Here is a 25694-nt window from a genome sequence, read left to right as displayed (position 1 = left end):
AGTGAACTACATCAGTCACAAACTACACTGTACACACACTGCTCCTCTCTCCCTCTACAGTGAACTACATCAGTCACAAACTACACTGTACACACACAGCTCCTCGCTCCCTCTACAGTGAACTACATCAGTCATAAACTACACTGTACACACACAGCTCCTCGCTCCCTCTACAGTGAACTACATCAGTCACAAACTACACTGTACACACACAGCTCCTCTCTCCCTCTACAGTGAACTACATCAGTCATAAACTACACTGTACACACACAGCTCCTCGCTCCCTCTACAGTGAACTACATCAGTCACAAACTACACTGTACACACACAGCTCCTCTCTCCCTCTACAGTGAACTACATCAGTCACAAACTACACTGTACACACACAGCTCCTCGCTCCCTCTACAGTGAACTACATCAGTCATAAACTACACTGTACACACACAGCTCCTCGATCCCTCTACAGTGAACTACATCAGTCACAAACTACACTGTACACACACAGCTCCTCGCTCCCTCTACAGTGAACTACATCAGTCATAAACTACACTGTACACACACAGCTCCTTTCTCCCTCTACAGTGAACTACATCAGTCATAAACTACACTGTACACACAAAGCTCCTCGATCCCTCTACAGTGAACTACATCAGTCACAAACTACACTGTACACACACAGCTCCTCGCTCCCTCTACAGTGAACTACATCAGTCATAAACTACACTGTACACACACAGCTCCTCTCTCCCTCTACAGTGAACTACATCAGTCATAAACTACACTGTACACAAACAGCTCCTCACCTCCTCTACAGTGAACTACATCAGTCATAAACTACACTGTACACACACAGCTCCTCACCTCCTCTACAGTGAACTACATCAGTCACAAACTACACTGTACACACACTGCTCCTCTCTCCCTCTACAGTGAACTACATCAGTCACAAACTACACTGTACACACACTGCTCCTCTCTCCCTCTACAGTGAACTACATCAGTCACAAACTACACTGTACACACACAGCTCCTCCCTCCCTCTACAGTGAACTACATCAGTCACAAACTACACTGTACACACACAGCTCCTCGCTCCCTCTACAGTGAACTACATCAGCCATAAACTACACTGTACACACACAGCTCCTCTCTCCTTCTACAGTGAACTACATCAGTCATAAACTACAATGTACACACACAGCTCCTCGCTCCCTCTACAGTGAACTACATCAGTCATAAACTACACTGTACACACACAGCTCCTCTCTCCTTCTACAGTGAACTACATCAGTCATAAACTACAATGTACACACACAGCTCCTCGCTCCCTCTACAGTGAACTACATCAGTCAGAAACTACACTGTACACGCACAGCTCCTCACTCCCTCTACAGTGAACTACATCAGTCAGAAACTACACTGTACACGCACAGCTCCTCACTCCCTCTACAGTGAACTACATCAGTCATAAACTACACTGTACACACACAGCTCCTCACTCCCTCTACAGTGAACTACATCAGACATAAACTACACTGTACACACACAGCTCCTCACTCCCTCTACAGTGAACTACATCAGTCATAAACTACACTGTACACACACAGCTCCTCACTCCCTCTACAGTGAACTACATGAGTCATAAACTACACTGTACACACACAGCTCCTCACTCCCTCTACAGTGAACTACATCAGTCAAAAACTACACTGTACACACACAGCTCCTCGCTCCCTCTACAGTGCACTACATCAGTCAGAAACTACACTGTACACACACAGCTCCTCACTCCCTCTACAGTGAACTACATCAGTCAAAAACTACACTGTACACACACAGCTCCTCGCTCTCTCTACAGTGAACTACATCAGTCATAAACTACACTGTACACACACAGCTCCTCACTCCCTCTACAGTGAACTACATCAGTCAAAAACTACACTGTACACACACAGCTCCTCGCTCCCTCTACAGTGCACTACATCAGTCAGAAACTACACTGTACACACACAGCTCCTCGCTCTCTCTACAGTGAACTACATCAGTCATAAACTACACTGTACACACACAGCTCCTCACTCCCTCTACAGTGAACTACATCAGTCAGAAACTACACTGTACACACACAGCTCCTCGCTCTCTCTACAGTGAACTACATCAGTCATAAACTACACTGTACACACACAGCTCCTCACTCCCTCTACAGTGCACTACATCAGTCAGAAACTACACTGTACACACACAGCTCCTCGCTCTCTCTACAGTGAACTACATCAGTCATAAACTACACTGTACACACACAGCTCCTCACTCCCTCTACAGTGAACTACATCAGTCAGAAACTACACTGTACACACACAGCTCCTCACTCCCTCTACAGTGAACTACATCAGTCAGAAACTACACTGTACACACACAGCTCCTCACTCCCTCTACAGTGAACTACATCAGTCAAAAACTACACTGTACACACACAGCTCCTCGCTCCCTCTACAGTGCACTACATCAGTCAGAAACTACACTGTACACACACAGCTCCTCACTCCCTCTACAGTGAACTACATCAGTCAAAAACTACACTGTACACACACAGCTCCTCGCTCTCTCTACAGTGAACTACATCAGTCATAAACTACACTGTACACACACAGCTCCTCACTCCCTCTACAGTGAACTACATCAGTCAAAAACTACACTGTACACACACAGCTCCTCGCTCCCTCTACAGTGCACTACATCAGTCAGAAACTACACTGTACACACACAGCTCCTCGCTCTCTCTACAGTGAACTACATCAGTCATAAACTACACTGTACACACACAGCTCCTCACTCCCTCTACAGTGAACTACATCAGTCAAAAACTACACTGTACACACACAGCTCCTCGCTCCCTCTACAGTGCACTACATCAGTCAGAAACTACACTGTACACACACAGCTCCTCACTCCCTCTACAGTGAACTACATCAGTCAGAAACTACACTGTACACACACAGCTCCTCACTCCCTCTACAGTGAACTACATGAGTCATAAACTACACTGTACACACACAGCTCCTCACTCCCTCTACAGTGAACTACATCAGTCAAAAACTACACTGTACACACACAGCTCCTCGCTCTCTCTACAGTGAACTACATCAGTCATAAACTACACTGTACACACACAGCTCCTCACTCCCTCTACAGTGAACTACATCAGTCAAAAACTACACTGTACACACACAGACAGCACTAGAGTTCAGTGGCGGATGCTGGTCTTTCAAGGAGGTGAAGCTCAATTTCTGCGTCTTTTCCAAGGACTTGACTAGTGTCCTCTCAATGGCCAGCAGAGCTAGGCTACTTAAACGGCCTTGGCCCATGTGAAGTGTGTCCGCCTATGAGTGCTCTGAGACGGTGGAGGGGCTCAGCAGCACCCGCTGGACAGAAACTGCGAAAGAAGTCAGTCTCCAAACACAAGCAGCTACAAATAACCCCACCAGAAATAGAAGCTCGATTTGTCGCTAGTCGTTTTTAACAAAGTCTCCGGTTCAACTCAGAACAGAATGAAAATGTAATCCTCCCACGGATCTTTACACCAAAGGATCGCTGATTTGCTCATTTCGCTGTCAATCAAAAAGGAATTCAGCCTCAGATCATCCAATCATCATGCAGAAGCTGAGCGTCCGGGCCAGCCGAGGCCAGCCCACTGCCCCATAGACCCCCAGAGACGCTGAGCGTCTGATGGGCGGGACGAAGCCCAGCATTTATCCAATGGCTCGTCTCGTTTCGCTGCACTTCGCTGCTTCGCTATTGAACTCTGTGGATGTCACTGTAAGTGGTCTTATGGCCGCATGCTGGGCTGATATTATAATGCAACCATTTTTGTATTCGCCAGAATGAAAATCTCTGTTTAAAAAAATGTCCTGATTCGTGTAGATGGGGCCTTCATGTTTGTGACAAATTATCTACAACATATAAACAAACCCCCAGGTGAGCAGCCAGAGGCAACACCAAGACTTACAAACTGGAACCCATCCTCCCTTTATTAGATTAGATCAAGTTACAGTACCCCCACATACTGTTATATCCAGCCTGTGCACTGCTGTCTTTCATGAACTGTATTCTCCCTCTAAACTCTAGTCCACAGTGCCGACTAGTGGCAGCTATAGTCTATGCAACTCCCACTATGTAATAGGCAACTATAGTGTAGTTCTATAAAATGGAGGCCCTAGAAAGGGACCTTAGGCACCAGTCCATAGCAGAAGAAGATCCCAAAGTGTAGTGCATGGTTCTTTTAAAAAATGATTTTCCTAATGAGATTTGAGTGTGTGGAAGAGTGTGTTCCAGTTTTGTCCCAGAACCATGTGTCGACGCAGAATAATCCTTTGGAAACTTTGCTTTTACAGAGTGAGTCTAACTGTAGGAGTGAGAAGCAGACAGAGCTGATCTCCCTGAGTCAGAGAAGCAGCAGAACAGTGAAGACTCCAGTTTCAGAGCTGGCTCTAGGCCACAAGTCTGCGCTCTGGAATGGGATCAGAGCTTTTTTTTTGTCTGAGCTCTCGGGTTCTGAGATCATAGAAGACTTGCAGATCCCATGCACAGAATACACACTCTGCTTTGCATTTCGTCACTGTGGAAACTACTCTTCAGATCTCCACTCTGATTAAATCATAGAAGAAATCATATAAATACATGTCCTTAACTCACATGACCTTAATAGCCCTCTGTAAAGTTTAAAATGATTAAATTTCCAAGTCAGATTCCTCTTTGTTTCTCCACTCACTGTCCATTCTCTCAGCTCCACTGTCCACACAGGAGCACTTTGTAGTTCTACAGTAACAGAATGTAGTCAGTTTGTTACTCTGCATACTTCATTACCCTGCTGGAGTTTTTAAACCCCTCTGTGTCTGGACTGAGAACAGTCCACCGTCCAAAAACATCCAGCCGACAGCGTCCTGTGTCACTGATGAAGGACTAGAGGACGAGCGACACACACTGTGCAGCGACAGATGAGCTACTGTCTCTGACTCTACATCTACAAGGTGGACCAACGAGGGAGGAGTGTCTGACAGAGTGGACAGAGAGTGGACACAGGGTTTAAAAACTCCAGCAGCACTGCTGTTGTAACAATCTGTCACATTATATTTAGTTGCTGTTCTTACTCCGGCCACTGGGTGGCAATAGCGGTTTAAGCACTTGTTTTAAAAGTCAAGTAGGAACTCCATTAGACAACAGGAGATTGAGCTAAAGTTGGCTTCACAGCTCTGGAGTTTGTTAAAGCCTTGTTTGAGGAACTTGGATGTTCTTACACTCACGTAAGTAGTAATTGTTTGCAAAAGGGAAGTGATGAACTGTGGAAATACTTTGAGTACATTTTAAGTGCTTGTCTGATTGTCTTTTTGCAGAAGGGTTCCTTTATTATTATTATTATTATTGTTGTTGTTGTTGTTGTTGTTCTTTTTGTCTTTATTTCCCATTGGTTCTTGTGGTTTGCTGCATATCTTGTTTCCTTGATATTTTAATTGTTTTATTGGGCTTATTGTTGTTGTATAACTTATAAAAATTATGATTTTTATTTTTGCTTTAAGTTTTCTCCCTGTGTCTGCGTGGGTTTCCTTCGGGTGACTGTCTGTGAGGAGTGTGGTGTGTTCTCCCTGTGTCTGTGTGTGTTTCCTCTGGGTGACTGTGAGGAGTGTGGTGTGTTATTTCTGTGTCTGTGTGGGTTTCCTCCGGGTGACTGTCTGTGAGGAGTGTGGTGTGTTCTCCCTGTGTCTGCGTGGGTTTCCTCCGGGTGACTGTCTGTGAGGAGTGTGGTGTGTTCTCCCTGTGTCTGCGTGGGTTTCCTCCGGGTGACTGTGAGGAGTGTGGTGTGTTCTCCGTGTCTGCGTGGGTTTCTTCCGGGTGACTGTCTGTGAGGAGTGTGGTGTGTTCTCCCTGTGTCTTTGTGGGTTTCCTCTGGGTGACTGTCTGTGAGGAGTGTGGTGTGTTCTCCCTGTGTCTGCGTAGGTTTCTTCCGGGTGACTGTCTGTGAGGAGTGTGGTGTGTTCTCCCTGTGTCTACGTGGGTTTCCTCCGGGTGACTGTCTGTGAGGAGTGTGGTGTGTTCTCCCTGTGTCTGCGTAGGTTTCTTCCGGGTGACTGTCTGGGAGGAGTGTGGTGTGTTCTCCCTGTGTCTGCGTGGGTTTCTTCCGGGTGACTGTCTGTGAGGAGTGTGGTGTGTTCTCCCTGTGTCTGTGTGGGTTTCCTCTGGGTCACTGTCTGTGAGGAGTGTGGTGTGTTCTCCCTGTGTCTGCGTGGGTTTCCTCCGGGTGACTGTCTGTGAGAAGTGTGGTGTGTTCTCTCTGTGTCTGCGTGGGTTTCTTCCGGGTGACTGTCTGTGAGGAGTGTGGTGTGTTCTCCCTGTGTCTGCGTGGGTTTCCTCCGGGTGACTGTCTGTGAGGAGTGTGGTGTGTTCTCCCTGTGTCCGCATGGGTTTCTTCCGGGTGACTGTCTGTGAGGATTGTGGTGTGTTCTCCCTGTGTCTGCGTGGATTTCCTCTGGGTCACTGTCTGTGAGGAGTGTGGTGTGTTCTCTCTGTGTCTGCGTGGGTTTCTTTCAGGTACTCCGGTTTCCTTCCACAGTCCAAAAACACACGTTGGTAGGTGGATTGCCGACTCAAAAAGTGTCCGTAGGTGTGAGTGTGTGTGTAGACCTGTGAAGGACTGGTGCTCCCTCCAGGGTGTATTCCTGCCTTGCGCAGGAATGATTCCAGGTAGGCTCTGGACCCACCGTGACCCTGAACCTGGACCTCTAGACATTATTTGCTTCGATATTTGGGCAAATAATATATTAGTAAGGTTATATTTTCCGTAAATAAAAATAAGACCGTGGTATTAATGGATAGTATTGACTCCTGTAATGTGGAAGAGTTTTCTTGTTACTGTCGTGTTTATGGTAATTACCCATTCACTTATGATATGTGATATTGTCGCATAAAATGTCAGAAATATGCGACTATGTCACGAACTGCAGTCCTCTGTATAAGTGACTCTATCACGAGTGAGTGTGAGACCGTGTTGTTAATCCTCATCTGACACTCGAAGGATGTTGCACTGCTCTTCAGGAAATACAGATCTACTCTATGTCAAGAAAACTCCAGCATCTCCCAAGGAAGCAACATTTACTTCAAGGCTGCCAACAGGACTCATGAACTGTTAAAGCACTCGGAAGTCTTCCTGCTTGGTGAGATCTATCTAGTGTTCACTAAGACTGAGGGAGTTTGGAAAGACTCTTAATGGTGTACATATTGTATGATAATAATTGGAGTGTATGTGGCTCTTGGGATTCTTGTCAAACACCACTACAGTCTGTGACTGTGCTCCTGTGGGGTCAGTGGAGCTGAGAGAATGGACAGAATGGAGGTGATCATGTTATGGCTGGATGGTGTATATATAATTGTGTTTTAACAGTATGTTACAGAGCGATGGGTGCGGTTTCCTGAGATGCACTGGAGTTTTGCTGAAGTCAGTAACGCCAGGTGGATGCCAGCTGCTCATTCTGTGAGAATAATTTTACCAAAGCACAGACAGTGTGAGCTTCACTGGGTAAGATTCAGAGATCAGCCTCAGGGCATGGACCTGGTGGGAGGCAGTGCAGAGTTTTCCAGCAGCTCAGCTCTTTTGTCTCCGAGGTCACAGACTGCTGCGTATTTCTCTCTCTCACACTTTCTCTTTAGCTCCTTTTTCTTTCAGAACCGAGGGCTTACCTGTGCCTTACAAGACCCTGTTGCCTCGGAGGTGGATACAACTCCCGGAGACTCAGTAGTTTGGCGCTTTTTGAAAAAGCTGAGGGGGTGGAGGTCTTGCGTTGCTTTTTTCAACATTCAACATTGCCATTAAAGCAACATTAGGTAGTATTTACACCTTAATATTACAGCTTCCAAATCATTGTGGTGCTCCATTGAGCTGTAACAGGGAGAATAGACCCTCTGTCCTCGCTATTCCAGGCTCGGCACTGCAGAAACTGCACTATGTAACATGTAGGGGAGGGTCGGAACAAAACCACCCAGTACTATCTGTTGTATGTCCCTCTATGTTTCAGTAACAGCTTCTGCTCTTCAAGGAAGGATGTGCATTCGACGTTGGAACATTTCAGTGAGGATTTGATTGCATTCAGCCAGTGAGGTCAGGGACTGATGTTGGATGATTAGTTTTGGATCACAACGCTGCTCCACCTCACCTCGAAGGCAGTGGTGGAGATTCATCACTGTGGGGAACACAGCTACACTGCTGAGGGAGGATGTATAACCCTCATGATCCCATGAATAAATGAATGAATGAATGCTCCACTGGTAGAGTGCTTCTCTAAACAAAATTAAGATTGTTTGAGACATCAGGGCGTCACCTCAGAGCCGGGTCCTCGGTTTCACGTCTCATCTGAAGGATGGCTCTGTTTATTCAGTACAGTGTCACTGTCACTGCACCCACACAAACCACAGGCACAGCGCCCCCTATAGGGCTCCACCAACACCACTTCCAGCAGCCTTCCAAGTAATGGCCAGGTTCAAATTAATGTTCTGATTGGTTAAACTAACCTCGCAATCTGATTGGTCCAGCTAAAGCTTTCCTATTGGTCGATCAAGTGGCCGTCAAAACAGGGTCTTAAAGCCACAGCTACAAAAAGAGATTCGCTCACGGAGGAGTGAAGGCGAATGTGTGGATTTTCCCACCTCATTCAAAAAAACGCCCACTGTCACATTTGAACATAGAAGGTTTACTCTGGCACATTTAAGTTGTTTGAGAAGGTACTGATTCACACATTCACGACATTTGATTTACAACTGCAAATCTTTTCTACACATTTGTGAATTTAAATTGTTGTTATTGTTGCTGTAGTTTAAAATTTGAGTATTCCAGTACAGTTGTGGATTTTAATTTTACATGAAAGCCCTGTGAAGGACTGGCGCCCCCTCCAGGGTGTATTCCTGCCTTGCGCCCAATGATTCCAGGTAGGCTCTGGACCCCCCGCAACCCTGAACTGGATAAGGGTTACAGATAATGAATTAATTAATGAATGAATGGTTACTCAAATGCAGTTACAAACTCTTTTTGACCCTTTTTTGACTCCATAGTGTTTCTACTCCAGTGGATGCTGATTTTACTCATGTGCAGCTGCTCCAGTTTTGAAGGTATTGAAAGTTCTCATCAACAACGGGAGCATATTAAAGCTCTTCTGTTTCTGGGAGCGACGGAGCGTGAGGGTATTTTTAGTATCTGTTCTATTTGCACAAGCTTAAGGGTATGTTTTTCAAACAGACAACAAATCACTCCTGTAAGTCTCTCTCTGGAAAAGAGCGGCAGTGAAATTCTCTGAAAACAAATGTCACTGCACCAGCTTTAGCTTGAGGGGTCGATAAATACAAGCACCGTAAACAATGTGCTTTCACTAGAGGTCCAGTAATGGTCACTGATGTAGGAGCTCCATAAAACTCCTGCTGCGATATTCTGTACAACACAGTAATGAAGTAGTGTGAGAAGATGAATGAGTTAATGGAGGTAATTAAATAAATACAAACATGTGATCACTGGCCCCGTACAAAACAACCCTCAGCCTAGTGTTTGGTAACCCCTGTTTGTAAGGGTTAACTGTGTGTGTGTGTGTGTGTGTGTGTGTGACTGAAATCATATTCTGTACATATTCTTTGCTGCCACCTTCTGGCATTTTCATGTACTTGCTGCTTCAAATCTTATTAAACAGGACATTTCCTCCCCCTTTTTTTCTAAAAAATAAACACAGTTCTGTTTCTTAATGAAGCGTCTGTGACCTGCTTTGGTCCAAACCCCACGAGCCCCACAGCAGTGTTCTCCCCCTGTGTAAACAGCCCCTGTTCAGAACGCACCTGTTCCTTTAAATGATAACGAGCCGCTCGCTGTTCACCCCGACCCCGAGCGCACAGCAGTGAGGAGCGAGGAGCAGAAGCTCTGGTTTTTAGCTGTTTTCACTCTGTTCTCTTTCTTCTCCGTTCTCGTTTTCTCAGTTCACAGAGCTCTTATTTCTGTGCTCGTGTCTGTTTAATCGGGCTGGGATGACCGCACAGATATGAATTCCCCAAAATAGCAAAATTTTTGTTTAAACAATATAATCTTACGTAGTGCAACTGAAATTTCTATAAAGCTGCTTTGTGACATTTGAAATGCACACTTTAACATAAACGTTTCCATCATAAGGAAACTTTCCACAGAACAATGATAGGCATTCAGGAAAATATTTACCATCGAATTCACACCTGTTAGTTTTATTTTCTTGTTTTTTTTGTATTCAATTTGAACAATGTTTTTAGATTTATAAGATAAAAATTTGAATAAAAAAAATTACATTTCTGTGCTCACCTTTATTTTATAACATTTGTTTTGATATATTTAATTCAGACACACACACACACACAAATACAATCACACATCCAATCCACCTACCAATGTGCATTTGGGCTGTGGTAGGAAACCGGAGCACCTGGAGGAAACCCACGCAGACACAGGGAGAACACACCACACTCCTTACAGACTGTCACCCGGAGGAAACCCATGCAGACACAGGGAGAACACACCACACTCCTCACAAACTGTCACCCGGAGGAAACCCACGCAGACACAGGAAGAACACACCACACTCCTCACAGACTGTCACCCGGAGGAAACCCACGCAGACACAGGGAGAACACACCACACTCCTCACAGACAGTCACCCGGAGGAAACCCACACGGACACAGGGAGAACACACCACACTCCTCACAGACTGTCACCCGGAGGAAACCCACGCAGACACAGGGAGAACACACCACACTCCTCACAGACAGTCACCCAGAGGAAACCCACGCAGACACAGAGAGAACACACCACACTCCTCAAGGACCGTATCAGAAGACTGAAGCAAGTGCCCCGAGACACTGGAGGTCCTCCTGCAGCACCACCGTACCTCCCAGGTGCCTTCCCATTCATTCTTTCATTCATTGTCTGTGACCTTTATCCAGTTCAGGGTCGCGGTGGGTCCAGAGCCTACCTGGAATCATTGGGCGCAAGGCAGGAATACACCCTGGAGGGGGCGCCAGTCCTTCACAGGGCAGGTGCCTCTCCAGTCATCTAAATACTTCTGTCACTGTTCTCATTAAAACTGTAACAGATCACACACTGTAGCTGTTGTAGAAGAGTTTTATGAACAAGGCACGAAGAACAAACACAACACTTAACTGTACAGGCTTTAATTTAATCAACTCTGCAGCTGAAGAAATACTGCTGTGCTTTTAAATGAAAGTCTTTATTGCACTTAACAAGACCATGCACAAAAAGTACATTGATTTATTGGCACTTTTGGTATTACACTGCAACTCGGTACCATAAAAAACATGAGAACATTCGGCTCTTTCGTTCAAACAGGACAAACCGGGTCACAGAAACGAACCCACAGGGTCAGTCTTCTAGTCCAACGATTACCTATTGGACCACCATCTGGGGCTACATTCTGTGGCATCAGTCTTTCTCATGGCTTTAACATCAAAAACAAACAGGACAATATTGTGAGTGTTTGATTTCCACAAAACGTTAATACTCTTCTCCACAAAGAGATAGTCCACTAACTCCAGTCTCTAACAGTAGACGCTGGGGCATTGATACAAAGCAGGGTCTTACACCCTTTGAGGAGCATTTTGTTAAACATTACTGAGTGACTGACTGAGTGAGTGACTGACTGACTGAGTGAGTGATGGACTGAGTGAGTGATGGACTGACTGAGTGAGTGACTGACTGAGTGACTGACTGAGTGAGTGACTGACTGAGTGAGTGACTGACTGAGTGACTGACTGAGTGAGTGAGTGACTGACTGAGTGAGTGATGGACTGAGTGAGTGATGGACTGACTGAGTGAGTGACTGACTGAGTGACTGACTGAGTGAGTGAGTGACTGACTGAGTGAGTGATGGACTGAGTGAGTGATGGACTGACTGAGTGAGTGAGTGACTGAGTGAGTGACTGAGTGAGTGAGTGAGTGACTGACTGAGTGAGTGATGGACTGAGTGAGTGATGGACTGACTGAGTGAGTGACTGAGTGACTGACTGAGTGAGTGAGTGACTGACTGAGTGAGTGATGGACTGAGTGAGTGATGGACTGACTGAGTGAGTGAGTGACTGAGTGAGTGACTGACTGAGTGAGTGAGTGACTGACTGAGTGAGTGATGGACTGAGTGAGTGATGGACTGACTGAGTGAGTGACTGAGTGACTGACTGAGTGAGTGAGTGACTGACTGAGTGAGTGATGGACTGAGTGAGTGATGGACTGACTGAGTGAGTGAGTGACTGAGTGAGTGAGTGAGTGACTGAGTGAGTGAGTGAGTGACTGACTGACTGAGTGAAACCAGGTCTGAGCAGTTTCACACAGAGGTACGGTAGTCACTGCATAATTCAAACAGGTGATTTCTAACATTCTAACGCTGCAGTGTTATTTTTAGGGTGATCTTTTTACTGTGAGATAAATATTTACTCATTCATTCATCTTCTGTAATTGCTTCATCCTGATCTGGGACGCAGTGGATTCACTGTGTAAGGCACAAACACGACCAGAACCAGGCCTCAGTCCATCACCAAGTAACACACACACACACACACAAAACTGTGAATAATTTCTCTCTCACACACACACACACAAATAATTTCTCACACTCTCTCGCACAAAACTGTGAATAATTTCACACTCTTTCACACATGCGCACACACACACGATTATTCACAACTGTGAATAATTTCACACACACACACACACGACTCTGGAGAATTTCACACACTCACCTAGTCACTCACACACACACACACTACTAAGACGTCCTGTTGGGAGGTCAGTGGCCTGAAAAGTGAAATGAAGGGGTAGCACCACTGCGCCGCCCACGTGTACATGTATTTTTTATATAAAAATGTAATAATTAAAATACTCCCATGTCGTAAGTCATTCATTTCTAGGCTCCATTCTGAAGAGGACTGCACTCCTTTATTCTGGCGGCTAATGTGGTTCATTAACCCTTTTGTTCCTATGGCAAATACCCAGATATTTAAAAGTCCCCACTGCAGCGTCTGCACATGTTTAAAACCCCCATCATGGGCTATGGGCCGTATATGTTCGTGTGTGTGTGTGTGTGTGTGTGTGTCTATGGCTTGTCCAAGTGGTTCCTAATCACACCCCTGGGGTTAGCCGTGCTGAAGCTCGCTCCTGAGTTATTTGAGGTAGCCACAGTGCTGTTCGCCATGGCTTCGTCCGCCGCAGACTCCACGCTTTCTTGGCTTTTAAAGTACACCACGTAGAAAATGGGCAAGACGATCCCAATGAGCAGCATGGCTATCACAGCGTTCCACCACTGGATGCCCCAGTCCGCCCCGTGACCCGTCAGACGCTTTCCTCTAGAACCCCAGCGCCGGCCTCCATCGGAGCCTCTTCCAAACCCCTCCTCCCGAGCCTCCGTGGTGAGGATCAGCCGCTCAATGTCATTGTCCACTTCTTTGAGGAAGTGTGTATACTCCTGAACCCGAGGCCTGACCAAGCGGCCGGCCCCGGAAACGTCCCGGAGCGGGTCAGGAGGCGGAGGAGGTGGACTCGAGGGAGATCTCCGCTGAGGATCCTCCAGCTCTGAGTTCGTCTCTGTTAGCAGGCCATGCTTCTTCACTGGGATCTTGATGGACTTCAGCGCATACAGATCCTGCTCTTTGATCAGGTTGTTCACTCTCTTAATGTCAGCCACCTGGAGGACGAGAAAACAGAAGCCGTTTATTAACCGTAAAAAATAACCACTGGATGATAACCCCATACGCATTCATAAGCCGCCCTTAACTCCTCCCCTTTTCAGCCTTCACGGGCATGATCAGCACTATCTGCTTACTAATGGTTATTTAATATGTTGTTAATGCATTAAAAGTCATTAATAATGGTTTATAACGGTAACAGTGACCTGTTATTTACCAAATAGTGAACCCACATCCATCTACAGTTAGAAATCAGAGCTGAATACTGACCTCTCCATCAGTCGACATTAACCCCCTCAGCTCCAGCACCTTTAACCACAGAGTTTTAGAAAATCAACCACCACCAGAGTGTGTTTTTATGCATTAACAAAGACCTGTGCAATGACTAAAGTCACACACTCTCAGGTCTGAGCTCCTGTACCTCGACATTCTCAGTGAGCATTGAGCAGCCGTGGCCTAATGGTTAGAGAAAAGGGCTTAGGACTGAAATGTTGTTGGTTCGATTCTCACGAGCGGCAGGAAAACTGGGGGCGGTGGGAGTGAAGGAACAGCGCTGTCTTCCTCCTCAATCCACGGCTGAGGGGCCCTTGAGCAAGGCACCGAACCCACAACTGCTCCCTGGGCGCCGGGGATGGCTGCCGACCGCTCTGGGTGTGTGTTCACAGCCCCTAGTGTGTGTGTGTGTGTGTGTGTGTGTACACTGCCACAGAGGGGTTAAATGCAGAAGACAAATAAAAGAGTTCTGACACGTTCAGTATTAGACAGAAAAATGATTATTAATGACTTTACAACCTAATTAATAACCATGTAATAAACGTGTTTCTATGCCATTTATAAACCTTTTTAAATATGGTGCCCTGCAATCTTACTACTCAGGTAAATAGCTTCTTAAATCTCATGTCCTCAGGTGCCTTACACTTTTACACAGTTCTGGAAAATCCTGATGAAAATTACCATTAATTTTGAGTGTGAGGAAGTGAGTATTTGCCAGTGGTCTTTTTAGACATCTTTCTATGTAACTTCATGATACAGCAAACACACGCTGATGACGTTTACTCGTATCAAAACCACTGAAACCTAGATGCAACCACAACAGCCGCTTTAATCCCTGACCCTTACGGAGCACTACAACGGAGACGTGCAGCGCTGATTTGTCAGATACCTGGCAGCCGTACTGCAGAGCCAGTTTGTTGAGGTTGTCCTCGTGTGTGATCTTCCTCTCCAGCAGTAACAGCTCTCCCACGCCGCTTCGCTCCTGAGACGGCGCGTCCCAGTTCCGAGGGCGAAGCTCCATGACGTTGAGCTCCTCGTCCTCTGAGGACACCCCCAGCTCGTCCTGTCTGCCTCTGAACATGTACACCTGCCCGTCCTCGCTGGCGTGGACGTCCACCGGAGCCTGGAAGGCCTGGGGGGGAGGGTCCCCGCGCCGCATCTGTATCAGGAACACAACACACAGCTCTGGAATTATTCCTCCAGACATCATTTAAACCGGGGGATCCATTCATTCATTCATTATCTGTAACCCTTATCCAGTTCAGGGTCGCGGTGGGTCCAGAGCCTACCTGGAATTATTGGGCGCAAGGCGGGAATACACCCTGGAGGGGGCGCCAGTCCTTCACAGAGCAACACGCACTCACACATTCACACACATTCACTCACACACTCACACCTACGGACACTTTTGAGTCGCCAATCCACCTACCAACGTGTGTTTTTGGACTGTGGGAGGAAACCGGAGCACCCGGAGGAAACCCACGCAGACACAGGGAGAACACACCACACTCCTCACAGACAGTCACCCGGAGGAAACCCACGCAGACACAGGGAGAACACACCACACTCCTCACAGACAGTCACCCGGAGGAAACCCACGCAGACAGAGGGAGAACACACCACACTCCTCACAGACAGTCACCCGGAGGAAACCCACGCAGACACAGGGAGAACACACCACACTCCTCACAGACAGTCACCCGGAGGAAACCCACACGGACACAGGGAGAACACACCACACTCCTCACAGACAGTCACCCGGAGGAAACCCACGCAGACAGAGGGAGAACACACCACACTCCTCACAGACAGTCACCCGGAGGAAACCCACGCAGACAGAGGGAGAACACACCACACTCCTCACAGACAGTCACCTGGAGGAAACCCACGCAGACAGAGGGAGAACACACCACACTCCTCACAGACAGTCACCCGGAGGAAACCCACGCAGACAGAGGGAGAACACACCACACTCCTCACAGACAGTCACCCGGAGGAAACCCACGCAGACAGAGGGAGAACACACCACACTCCTCACAGACAGTCACCCGGAGGAAACCCACGCAGACAGAGGGAGAACACACCACACTCCTCACAGACAGTCACCCGGAGGAAACCCACGCAGACAGAGGGAGAACACACCACACTCCTCACAGACAGTCACCTGGAGGAAACCCACGCAGACAGAGGGAGAACACACCACACTCCTCACAGACAGTCACCCGGAGGAAACCCACGCAGACAGAGGGAGAACACACCACACTCCTCACAGACAGTCACCCGGAGCTGGAATCAAACCCACAAACTCCAGGTCCCTGGAGCTGTGTAACTGCGACACCTACCTGCTGCGCCACCGTGCCGCCCATATGCTTCCAATTGACTCCTAAATGCCAAAAAATGTATACACTTTTTTTTTTGTTTTTCACCATAAATGACTCTAGAGACATCAGCAGTGATCCACATGTTGATTTATTTATAGAACTTTACCAGAAAATGTTCTGAGTGTTCCAAACATATTTATTTTGATATTTATTCAAGTCTAAATCAAGGATCACGTGGTATTTCATAGTATTTCTTTGGGAATCGAAATTTGTCTTTTCATAATTTCTTTTTTAATGCATTACTTCAAAAATACGTTGCATGGTTTATGTTTGGGCCGTGAAAAGCATTTTTTGGACATTGTTAGGTTCTAAAAAGCAAAAATGTACTTGAATAAATATCCAACAAATGTCAAAAATGGTGGCAAACGCCTCTTCTGGCCATTAATGATACTGCGTGATAAATGTGCATTTTCTATTATAAAACATAAGATGAAAACTTCATACGATATATTTTTTTTTAAATAAGGATTGCACATGGATTGCTTGAGGCAGATTTCTCATTATCTGTCTTTATATTTACATACATCACAGTTCCAGCTTTTATATGACACCATCAAAAAGTAATGAAGCAGAGAATGTGACGATTACTACTCTGAAACCACCGGTGGTTTCGTGGCGCTGAATAAACGTGCCTTGTCTAAGATGATAGTCGAATATTTATGCGGTATTATTACTTAAGTATTCATTTGCATGCTTATGGAAATTGTAAACACCACTCGGCTCTGTCTGCTAACACTGCCCCTTCCTTTCAAACTCATAGCTGTGTGTTGCTACGTTGGTGAATGGGGAACGCATGAGCAGATGAACCACTCACAGCGAGGAGCAGAAGCTCTGGATTTTAGCCGTTTTTGCTCAGTTCTCTTTCCTCGTTTGTTTTCTCTGCACTCCATGTGTCTCTTGCTGCAGAGCTGTGATTGGACAGACTCAGACGACGGAGGTGGGGCTATTCTAAAGTCTCTGCACTCTGACTCAGGCAGCACACACAAACCTGACTGGATGGTCTTGTTGTTGTCGTGTGTGTGGGTTGGAAGGCTCCAGATCCCCACACTAATGATTCCCCATAGGAGCAGTGGAAGTAATAAGATCATACAAACGTGACTGGATGACCTTGGTAGGTGGATTGACGGCTCAAAAGTGTCCACAGATGCGAGTGTGTGTGTCTGGCGCCCCCTTCAGACCCACCGCAACCCTGAACTGGACAAGTGCTTACAGACAATGAATGAATGAATGGATCATGGCGGTCTGATTAAGGGTTAATTAAGGGTACTGCTCAGACTCATATTCCAGTGTTTTCCGCAGTGGAAACACAGGCGATGACAGACAAGAACGGCAAAAAGAGCTCTCAGGGTTTTTAAGGTGAAAGATATGGCTTTGGTTTGTATGGTTTTATAGGTGTTTAGGTGGAAGAGGGAAAAAAATGACACATTTTCAAGGTGGGAAGTCTGTACACATCTCTACGAGTGTCACGTTTCAGGATGGATGTCAACGAGACTATAATTAGGGGCTGTCAATATGCCAGGATTATCACACCACAGTATTATGTCACACACAGAGAGAGAGAGAGAGAGAAAGAGAGAAGAGCACAGATAGAGAGAGAGAGCGAGAGAGGAGCAGAGAGAGAGAGAGAGAGAAAGAGAGAGGAGCAGAGAGAAAGAGAGAAGAGTGCAGAGAGATAGAGAGAGAGGAGCAGAGAGAGAGAGAGAAAGAGAAAGAGAGGAGCAGAGAGAGAGAGAGAGAAAGAGAAAGAGAGGAGCAGAGAGAGAGAAAGAGAGAAGAGAGCAGAGAGAGAGAGAGAGAGAACTTCTGGAAACACGTCAAATCCAGTGACCCACACTCACTCCACTATAAAGCACTGATCTGCAGAGAACTGAACACAGAACCGTGTCCCCCTAACCCGACTGGTCCTGAGTCTCTGACCTTCAACACACACACCTCACAGCCTCGACACACACTCGCCCAAAGAATCAGACTCAAACACATTATAGACAAACAACAGCAGAAGTCCATCACACACTGGACTGAGATCAGCAGCCTCCAGCACCACACTGCAGTGTTACACAGCCCTCAGTCGACAGGGCGCTCTGGATCCGTCCCTCGCCCACGTCAAAGAGCGGACACTGAGGACAGTGCTGAACACGTACAGACTCAGTGAGCACAGACAGAGCTGGAGACCCAGAGCGGCCCGGCTGTGCTCTCACAGCGGTGAAGACAGAGCTGCACTCTCTCACAGAGCGTCCACTTTACCCACTAATAATTAGGAATATTTGTTGTTGAGAAACTACATTACTGTCATTTAAAAGGCTAAGCACCACTTAATGTACCTCCATGAATATTCCACATTATTGTAGTTACTGACAGATATAAGTATGAATTAAAATGAAAATAGCAGCTCAATTTGCTTTAAAACTGACAATTTTATTAAATTGACGGAAAAACTCGAGCTCCTACGGAAATTCTTGAACGCGACCGTGACGTCACTGGTGGACAACAGCTGAACAACGCCGCGGTAAAACACCGTTATGACTGACTGTTATGACAGTATCTAGCTAAATAACCAACATTATTCATGACAATAGCCTAGCAATAAGCTAAACTCAAATGTAGAGGCACCGTTATTCTTGTAAATGTGATCGAAGTCGAACTCGAATTCATCCGACACTATAAACCTCCGTAATGCAGCTACGTAGCCGAGTATAATCTGAGACACCGAGTTTAGCGAGTCAAGCTAACGCTAACTAACACCAACTAAAACAGGCGAAGTGAGTGTCCTTACCCTGTTTACCTCCATGTTACAGAGGCTCTTGAACACCTTTCGTTGGTGTCCTTACATGCCCATATTGTTGGAAAAGCGCCAGTGAAATGAGCTACAGATAACGCAGTGAGCGGATGGTCCTTTCCAAAGTGCCCGTTTAAAGTGGACAAATTTAGTCCATTTTCTGGATATTTTGGGATCTTTGGGCCATTTGTTCACAGATGTCCCACTGTACATTGAATGATTGCAGCCAAAAACAACACACCTTTTCGTCATTTTGCATTAAATTAAGTGCAGCTTCTAGAGTTGTTGTCCACCATCTACGTCACAGGCAAGACGCCTATTAGAGAGAGAGGGGGGGGGGGGGGGGGACCAACGGTCTTTTAAACCTTATTCCTTCAATTAGTAAGAAATATCATGTTTTCTGACTCTCAATAAACACAAGTTAGGAACTCAAACTCCACTGTGTTTATTTGTTTCACACTTTCATATCGCTGCTGCTTAGCCTTTAAAGCCATTATACACCACTGATATAATGATAACAGTATAGTATTAGAAACAATTAAACCGCTTTAAAGAGCAATAACATCTCACCAAATTTAGTTATTAAAAATAGAGAAATTGGAACTGGAAAATCCACTAAATAAACACAGCATGAAACATAAAATAAAACCACCATTTTCAAACAAATTACCATCACGGTGCCAGAATAGAGACCAGAGAAAACCAGACCGTTATATAAACATAAACACAATAAACACAATGAGCTAAGTGGAGTTCAACAAAACTACTGAGGCAATGTTACTAGGGAAAGGCCTGCGGTTCACCGTTAATAAAAATGAACCGGAGGTTTCCAGTGCCGGGCGATACGATCACAAATTAATATCACGATTAATCTAACATTTTACTTCAATTATTATTAACGAATGATTACTGAATTTAGATTCATTTTCAATAATTGCCCAGGGCTAGTTTCTAATAGCTGTGACATTCCAACAGTCAACAGCTCATGTCGACATTTACAATGGAAAAGTAGTAAAAAGGGATCGGTCAAAGATCCCCTGGCTTTTCTGAGGACACCCTAGCTTTAGGGTCGGACCGTCCCAGCGGAGCATTCATTCTTAAAGCAGAGGTCAACAGGTAGAAGTCCTTATTTTCACAGTATTCACTGCAGCAAATGAATGAGAATTTTTCACTGATTATTTCCATAAACAAATGTTCAAACGTCCCACTTCCTTCAGAACGCAATTCAGTTTCACACCATTCACAAATAAATAATGCTGTAAAAACGAGAACGGAGAAGAAAGAGAACAGAGTGAAAACGGCTAAAAACCAGAGCTTCTGCTCCTCGCTCCTCACTGCTGTGCGCTCGGGGTCGGGGTGAACAGCGAGCGGCTCATTATCATTTAAAGGAACAGGCGCTGAAAGCTTGTTTAACGTTTTGTGTAGCTCAAAGACCACGAGAGAAACTTCTGACACCAAACTTGAACCTTGGTCAGACCACGTGTCGTACACAAAGTGATGAGAGTGTTCCTGACAGATATTTATTCCAGGGAGCAGCTCAGGAAACTTTGGTGCTTAGGTGATGTCCCCAGAGTGAAGTTTCTCCTACAGTAAGTGAGTAGCCAGAAGGACAGTGTTCTTGGACTAAAGCCAATATTAACCCAGATGCCACCTACTTTAGCGGGAGAGCATTTCCTCATCAGAACACTGAGACTGAGTTCACAAGAGAACTGCGGCAGCACAAAGCAAACACCCGAGTGTCACCAGTGTCTCTTACAGTCCGAATGGGGCCATTATCATCACTAGCTTCAGACAAAGAAACAAGTCCTCTCCAAATAAAGGGTTAAAACTAGTTACAGAGATGAAGTAATCATCTGAATGTTAAAGTCAGAGGGGTCGAGGGGTTGTGTGTGTGTGTGTGTGTGTTAGAGAGAGGGACATGCAGCGATGAATGACCTGACTAAACCCCCTCAATAGAAAGGAATGTATAACGCTGGCTGGAGCTTACAGAGACTTGGGAGACTGAGGTGCATCTAGAAATGTCACTGTGTTTTAACAGGGTCAGACACTGCGATGTGTGATACTACCGCCCCAAATGACTTTGTTTATCCTGGTCCTGGTGCTACACCCCTCACTGTTCCCTGGAATCAGTAAACCTGATGAGATCTGAATCACCTGGCTCTCCCTTTGCCTTTGGTTTAAAGCTGAAAAGCTCCCAGACTGGTGAAGCTTCATTTGGTTTTGTGGCTCGGTTTAGTGTCGTTGTGTGCGTTTTATAAACAAAGACTGACACTCAGCCGTTCAGCTGCAGTTCAGATGCCTACAGCTGGGAAACATTACTCTTAACATTGTTTTTTTAATGATTTAAAGTAATTCTGGGTGAGATCGCCACAACGCTGATCAGGACGAAGTGGTTACACACATTTTATAAATGAAAATTATTTGTAAACATATATTGTGCAAGTGTTCACAAATTAATTCATTCATTATCTGTAACCCTTATCCAGTTCAGGGTCGCGGTGGGTCCAGAACCTACCTGGAATCATTGGGCGCAAGGCGGGAACACACCCTGGAGGGGGCGCCAGTCCTTCACAGGGCAACACACACTCACACCTACAGACACTTTTGAGTAACCATTCCACCTACCAACGTGTGTTTTTGGAGCGTGTGGACGACAGATGCTGTGTGCTGTGTTCAACTGATATAGTAAAGTAAAAATACGCACACACACACACACACACACACACACACACCAGTGGACAGATTTGCAGGGCACAAAATTGTAGTCACAACAAACACTGATCTAGTGAAAAGGCAGTGTAGTGTCAGGTTTAGGGGTGAGCGATATGGCCCTAAAATACTATCACGATATTTCAAGGTGTTTTGGTGATAACGATATTTTTGGCGATACGAAAGAAAAAAAAAAAAACACTGAAAATATTTGTATTCATTTTAAGAACACTGTTCAACAAAACACATTAAATTAATAATATATTAAATGCTTTGTTAAAATTATATTCATTTCAATTTATTTTAGTACAAATCTAACAATTTCACACATTAATAAGAAACAATGAAATGTGTAAACATTTGTTTATTTTGTAAACAATGGTAAATTACCAAAATTCTGACATTGTATAAAAAATTGTTGTGAAGTGTGACGTAATCCTCATGTCGTCTGTGAAGGCTCCGACGCTGAAGTGTTCAGAGAGTGTTAATGTGAAGTTGTTCTGGTGGGAATCGAGATGCGCTGGGTGTGTTTTTGTTCAGGTTGTTTTTCTGTTGTTAGGGAGAGTTTATTTTGTTTTGAATCTGTCGAGGTGGTTATTAGATGAGCATTGGTTTTTTTTTCCAGGTAGAACGGCAAAGCATAGACTCATCAGTTTTGCTTATAAACGTGTGGATGAAAGCTAAAAGTCATAAAATAAAAGGTGTAGATTGCGTTGGCGAGTTGTGGCTTCAAATTAAATAAAAATAAACAAGTTCCACACAACATCCATCAGCAGCTACTTCTGCTTTTTGCTGACACCACACCAACATGGAAAGTCCTGGATTATACAAAAAAAACAGAGTTTCCTGCTGGTAAATCGTACTTTGTGGGGCCTTCACGTAAATATATATTTTCCACATGATTTAAAGGTGATGTTGACGATTTCAATCTAAAAACACTTTTTATAAAAAACCCACACAGACACAGGGAGAACACACCACACTCCTCACAGACAGTCACCCGGAGAAAACCCACACAGACACAGAGAGAACACACCACACTCCTCACAGACAGTCACCCGGAGGAAACCCACACAGACAGAGAGAACACACCACACTCCTCACAGACAGTCACCCGGAGGAAACCCACACAGACACAGGGAGAACACACCACACTCCTCACAGACAGTCACCCGGAGGAAACCCACACAGACACAGGGAGAACACACCACACTCCTCAAAGACAGTCACCCGGAGGAAACCCACACAGACACAGGGAGAACACACCACACTCCTCACAGACAGTCACCCGGAGCGGGCCTCAAACCCACAACATCCAGGTCCCTGGAGCTGTGACAGAGACACTACCTGCTGCTCCACCGTGCCGCACGTTCTGAACTGGATTTATTCAGTTATCTTATTATTAAAGTGGTAATGTAAACATTACCAGAACAGATTATTAAAAGTATGTACAAATGCATTCAACGATTCAGGCTTTTGTCTTTTGGAAGAATTTTTAAACTGTTTTTCCTATAGTTGCTTTCTGTTGGAGTTTAGTGGGTCCTCAGTGCAGTGTCTTGGGACACTGTGTGTAGTGTGTGTGAGAGTGTATTCTACAGAACATAGACCCGTTCCAATGCCAGCTGCTACTCAGCTCTTGTCTGCTGCAGGGGCGTCCAAACCCAGGTAACCGCAGTGGTTTTAGAGCACTACTGTTAAACTGCTTCACTACACTTACTGATTATTTCTTGTCATTTTATTTTATTCACCAAAAAAATTACCAAAAAATAAAGTAGTGTGAAAACGGAGTGTGTGAGTTGTTCTGTTCTTGGGGATAATATTGTATCCAAACGTACTTGTGAGATCTGGTTTAGACGATTTACATATGGGGATTTTGATGTTAGTGACAGTAGACACAGGGCTGAATGTGCACCTCTTGCTTTGGGGCTCATTATTTGAAAATCCATATTCATGAAGCTGAAGGATCCGTACGAAGGTTATAAGTCGACCACTAAGATGTGAAGGAGATCTGTGCTCTCTTCAGACAGATATTTCTCATATTGATCCCAGGACAAAGGTTAAACTAACACTGATATGACCTGAGTCTTCAGAAGTTAGAACTTTACAAATCTATCGTCCGTACTGACTGAAGATATGAAGAACGTTATATAAATCAGCCAAAACATTAAAACCACCCCCTTGTTTCTACAGTCCTGGTCCATTCTCCCAATCTCAACTATTACAGTCCACTTTCACCCTGTTCTTCACTTCTTAGGACCCCCACACACCATCACAGAGCAAGTATTAAGTGAGCACTGAGTCATTTTCTGTGCTGCAGGGATGTGAGTGGATCTGGGCAAGTAATCGATATCGACATTCAGAACTTGTCTATATCAATTATATTTAACTGTTTTTATTAATCTGTTATGTCCCCACTGTGTGTTAATGTACTGTCCCTTTAAAACCACACTACCACTTGATTCTGCCCACTATCAGCAACAGGGAAGCAACATGGAGGAGAGCCTAAACGCTGAGGCCGACCGAGCCACTCCAGCAGCTCTGTTTTGACTTTAATTAAGACGACACTGAACAAAAAGAGGTCAAATGCAAACACACACACAAAAAAGCACAGTCACACACCAAATATAAATAGTGCTCAGAAAACGAGAGGAACAAGTTCCCAATGACATTAGAAAAACTATTCCATATTTAATTCTGGAGCATATTTACAGCACAAGCCTCTGAACTGAACTATGAGGGTCATAAATATAACAACAAAATAATCATTCATTAATCGTAATCGTGCTAAAATGTACAATTAATCGTGATATTGATTTGTGCTCATATCGCCCAGCACTAGGTGTGAGTGTGTGTTGTACTGGTATGAGTGGATCAGACGCAGCAGAGCAGCTGGACCTGTGTCACCGCTGGACTGAGAACAGTCCACCGACCAAAAACATCCAGCCGACAGCGTCCTGTGTCACTGATGAAGGACTAGAGGACGAGCGACACACACTGTGCAGCGACAGATGAGCTACTGTCTCTGACTCTACATCTACAAGGTGGACCAACGAGGGAGGAGTGTCTCACAGAGTGGACAGAGAGTGGACACAGGGTTTAAAAACTCCAGCAGCACTGCTGTGTCTGATCCACTCTACACCAGCACAACACACACTAACACACCACCACCACAGAACAGGGAGAACGGGGGCTACAGAGCAACAGATTGACTACAGTCTATAATTGTATACATTAAGTACACAGTGCTTCTATAGGGTCAGGGGAGCTCATAAAATAATATTGACATTAAGATTAGAAACAAGGAGGTCATTCTTAACTTATTCTCTCTCTCTATATCTATCTCTCTCTCTCTCTCTCTCACACACACACACACATATATATATTGGTGATATTAGGCCGGACTACAACTCACTGCTGTACATTAGTCTACACTGTTGCTCCAAGGTTAGACTCGGTGACAACTCTTGAGTTTAATGAACTCCTACAGCCTCCAAGCTCGGCTTTATCTATCCACAAAATTGGCATTAAGCGGCTGAGCCACTGTTCTTTCTAAAGGAAACCGAATAACCGCAAACGAACTGAAAGCTACTCACCTTTCGAGAAAAAACCTGCTACATACTGAGACCAAAATAACTACAGCGGAGAAAGTGCCAGCCTCAGCCCTAACCCGCTTGTTTTCACCGGGGACAGCCCTCTGATTGACAGCTGCCGCAACCAATCACAGAGCTCATTTCGACCTCATGTTCCCAAAGGCTACGCCTCTATCTGCTTCCGATTGGCTTAGCCGAGCAACGCCGATCTACAAATCATGCCCTCG

General features: G+C 45.3%; 1 protein-coding gene across 2 annotated transcripts; it reads right to left on the bottom strand.

Annotated features, from left to right (window-relative positions):
• Positions 1–11258: 11258 nt before the first annotated feature.
• Positions 11259–25599, bottom strand: lysmd4 (LysM, putative peptidoglycan-binding, domain containing 4). Of its 2 annotated transcripts, XM_066685276.1 has the most exons (4): positions 25471–25599; positions 14901–15170; positions 14009–14047; positions 11259–13737 (listed from the first exon to the last, which is right to left on the bottom strand). In XM_066685276.1, the coding sequence occupies exons 2-4, from the start codon at positions 15168–15170 to the stop codon at positions 13150–13152; spliced, it is 897 nt and encodes a 298-aa protein (XP_066541373.1). In that variant the 5' UTR covers positions 25471–25599; the 3' UTR covers positions 11259–13149. The 2 variants fall into 2 exon arrangements, with proteins under 2 accessions (XP_066541373.1, XP_066541374.1); XM_066685277.1 differs by lacking the exon at positions 14009–14047.
• Positions 25600–25694: the final 95 nt, after the last annotated feature.

This window comes from Hoplias malabaricus, chromosome 11, assembly GCF_029633855.1.
Source record: "Hoplias malabaricus isolate fHopMal1 chromosome 11, fHopMal1.hap1, whole genome shotgun sequence".
Classification (NCBI taxonomy): Eukaryota; Metazoa; Chordata; class Actinopteri; order Characiformes; family Erythrinidae; genus Hoplias; species Hoplias malabaricus.
The sequence above is the reverse complement of the archived record's forward strand: the minus strand, read 5'-3'. Positions and strand labels throughout refer to the sequence as shown.

Coding starts and splice junctions, on each gene's coding strand:
- lysmd4 (XM_066685276.1), bottom strand. CDS start 15,170: ATGCGGCGCGGGGACCCTCCCCCCCAGGCCTTCCAGGCTCCGGTGGAC. Junction 14,048..14,900: donor CTCTGCAGTACGGCTGCCAG/GTATCTGACAAA, acceptor CTGTGGTTAAAG/GTGCTGGAGCTGAGGGGGTT. Junction 13,738..14,008: donor TAATGTCGACTGATGGAGAG/GTCAGTATTCAG, acceptor CTCGTCCTCCAG/GTGGCTGACATTAAGAGAGT.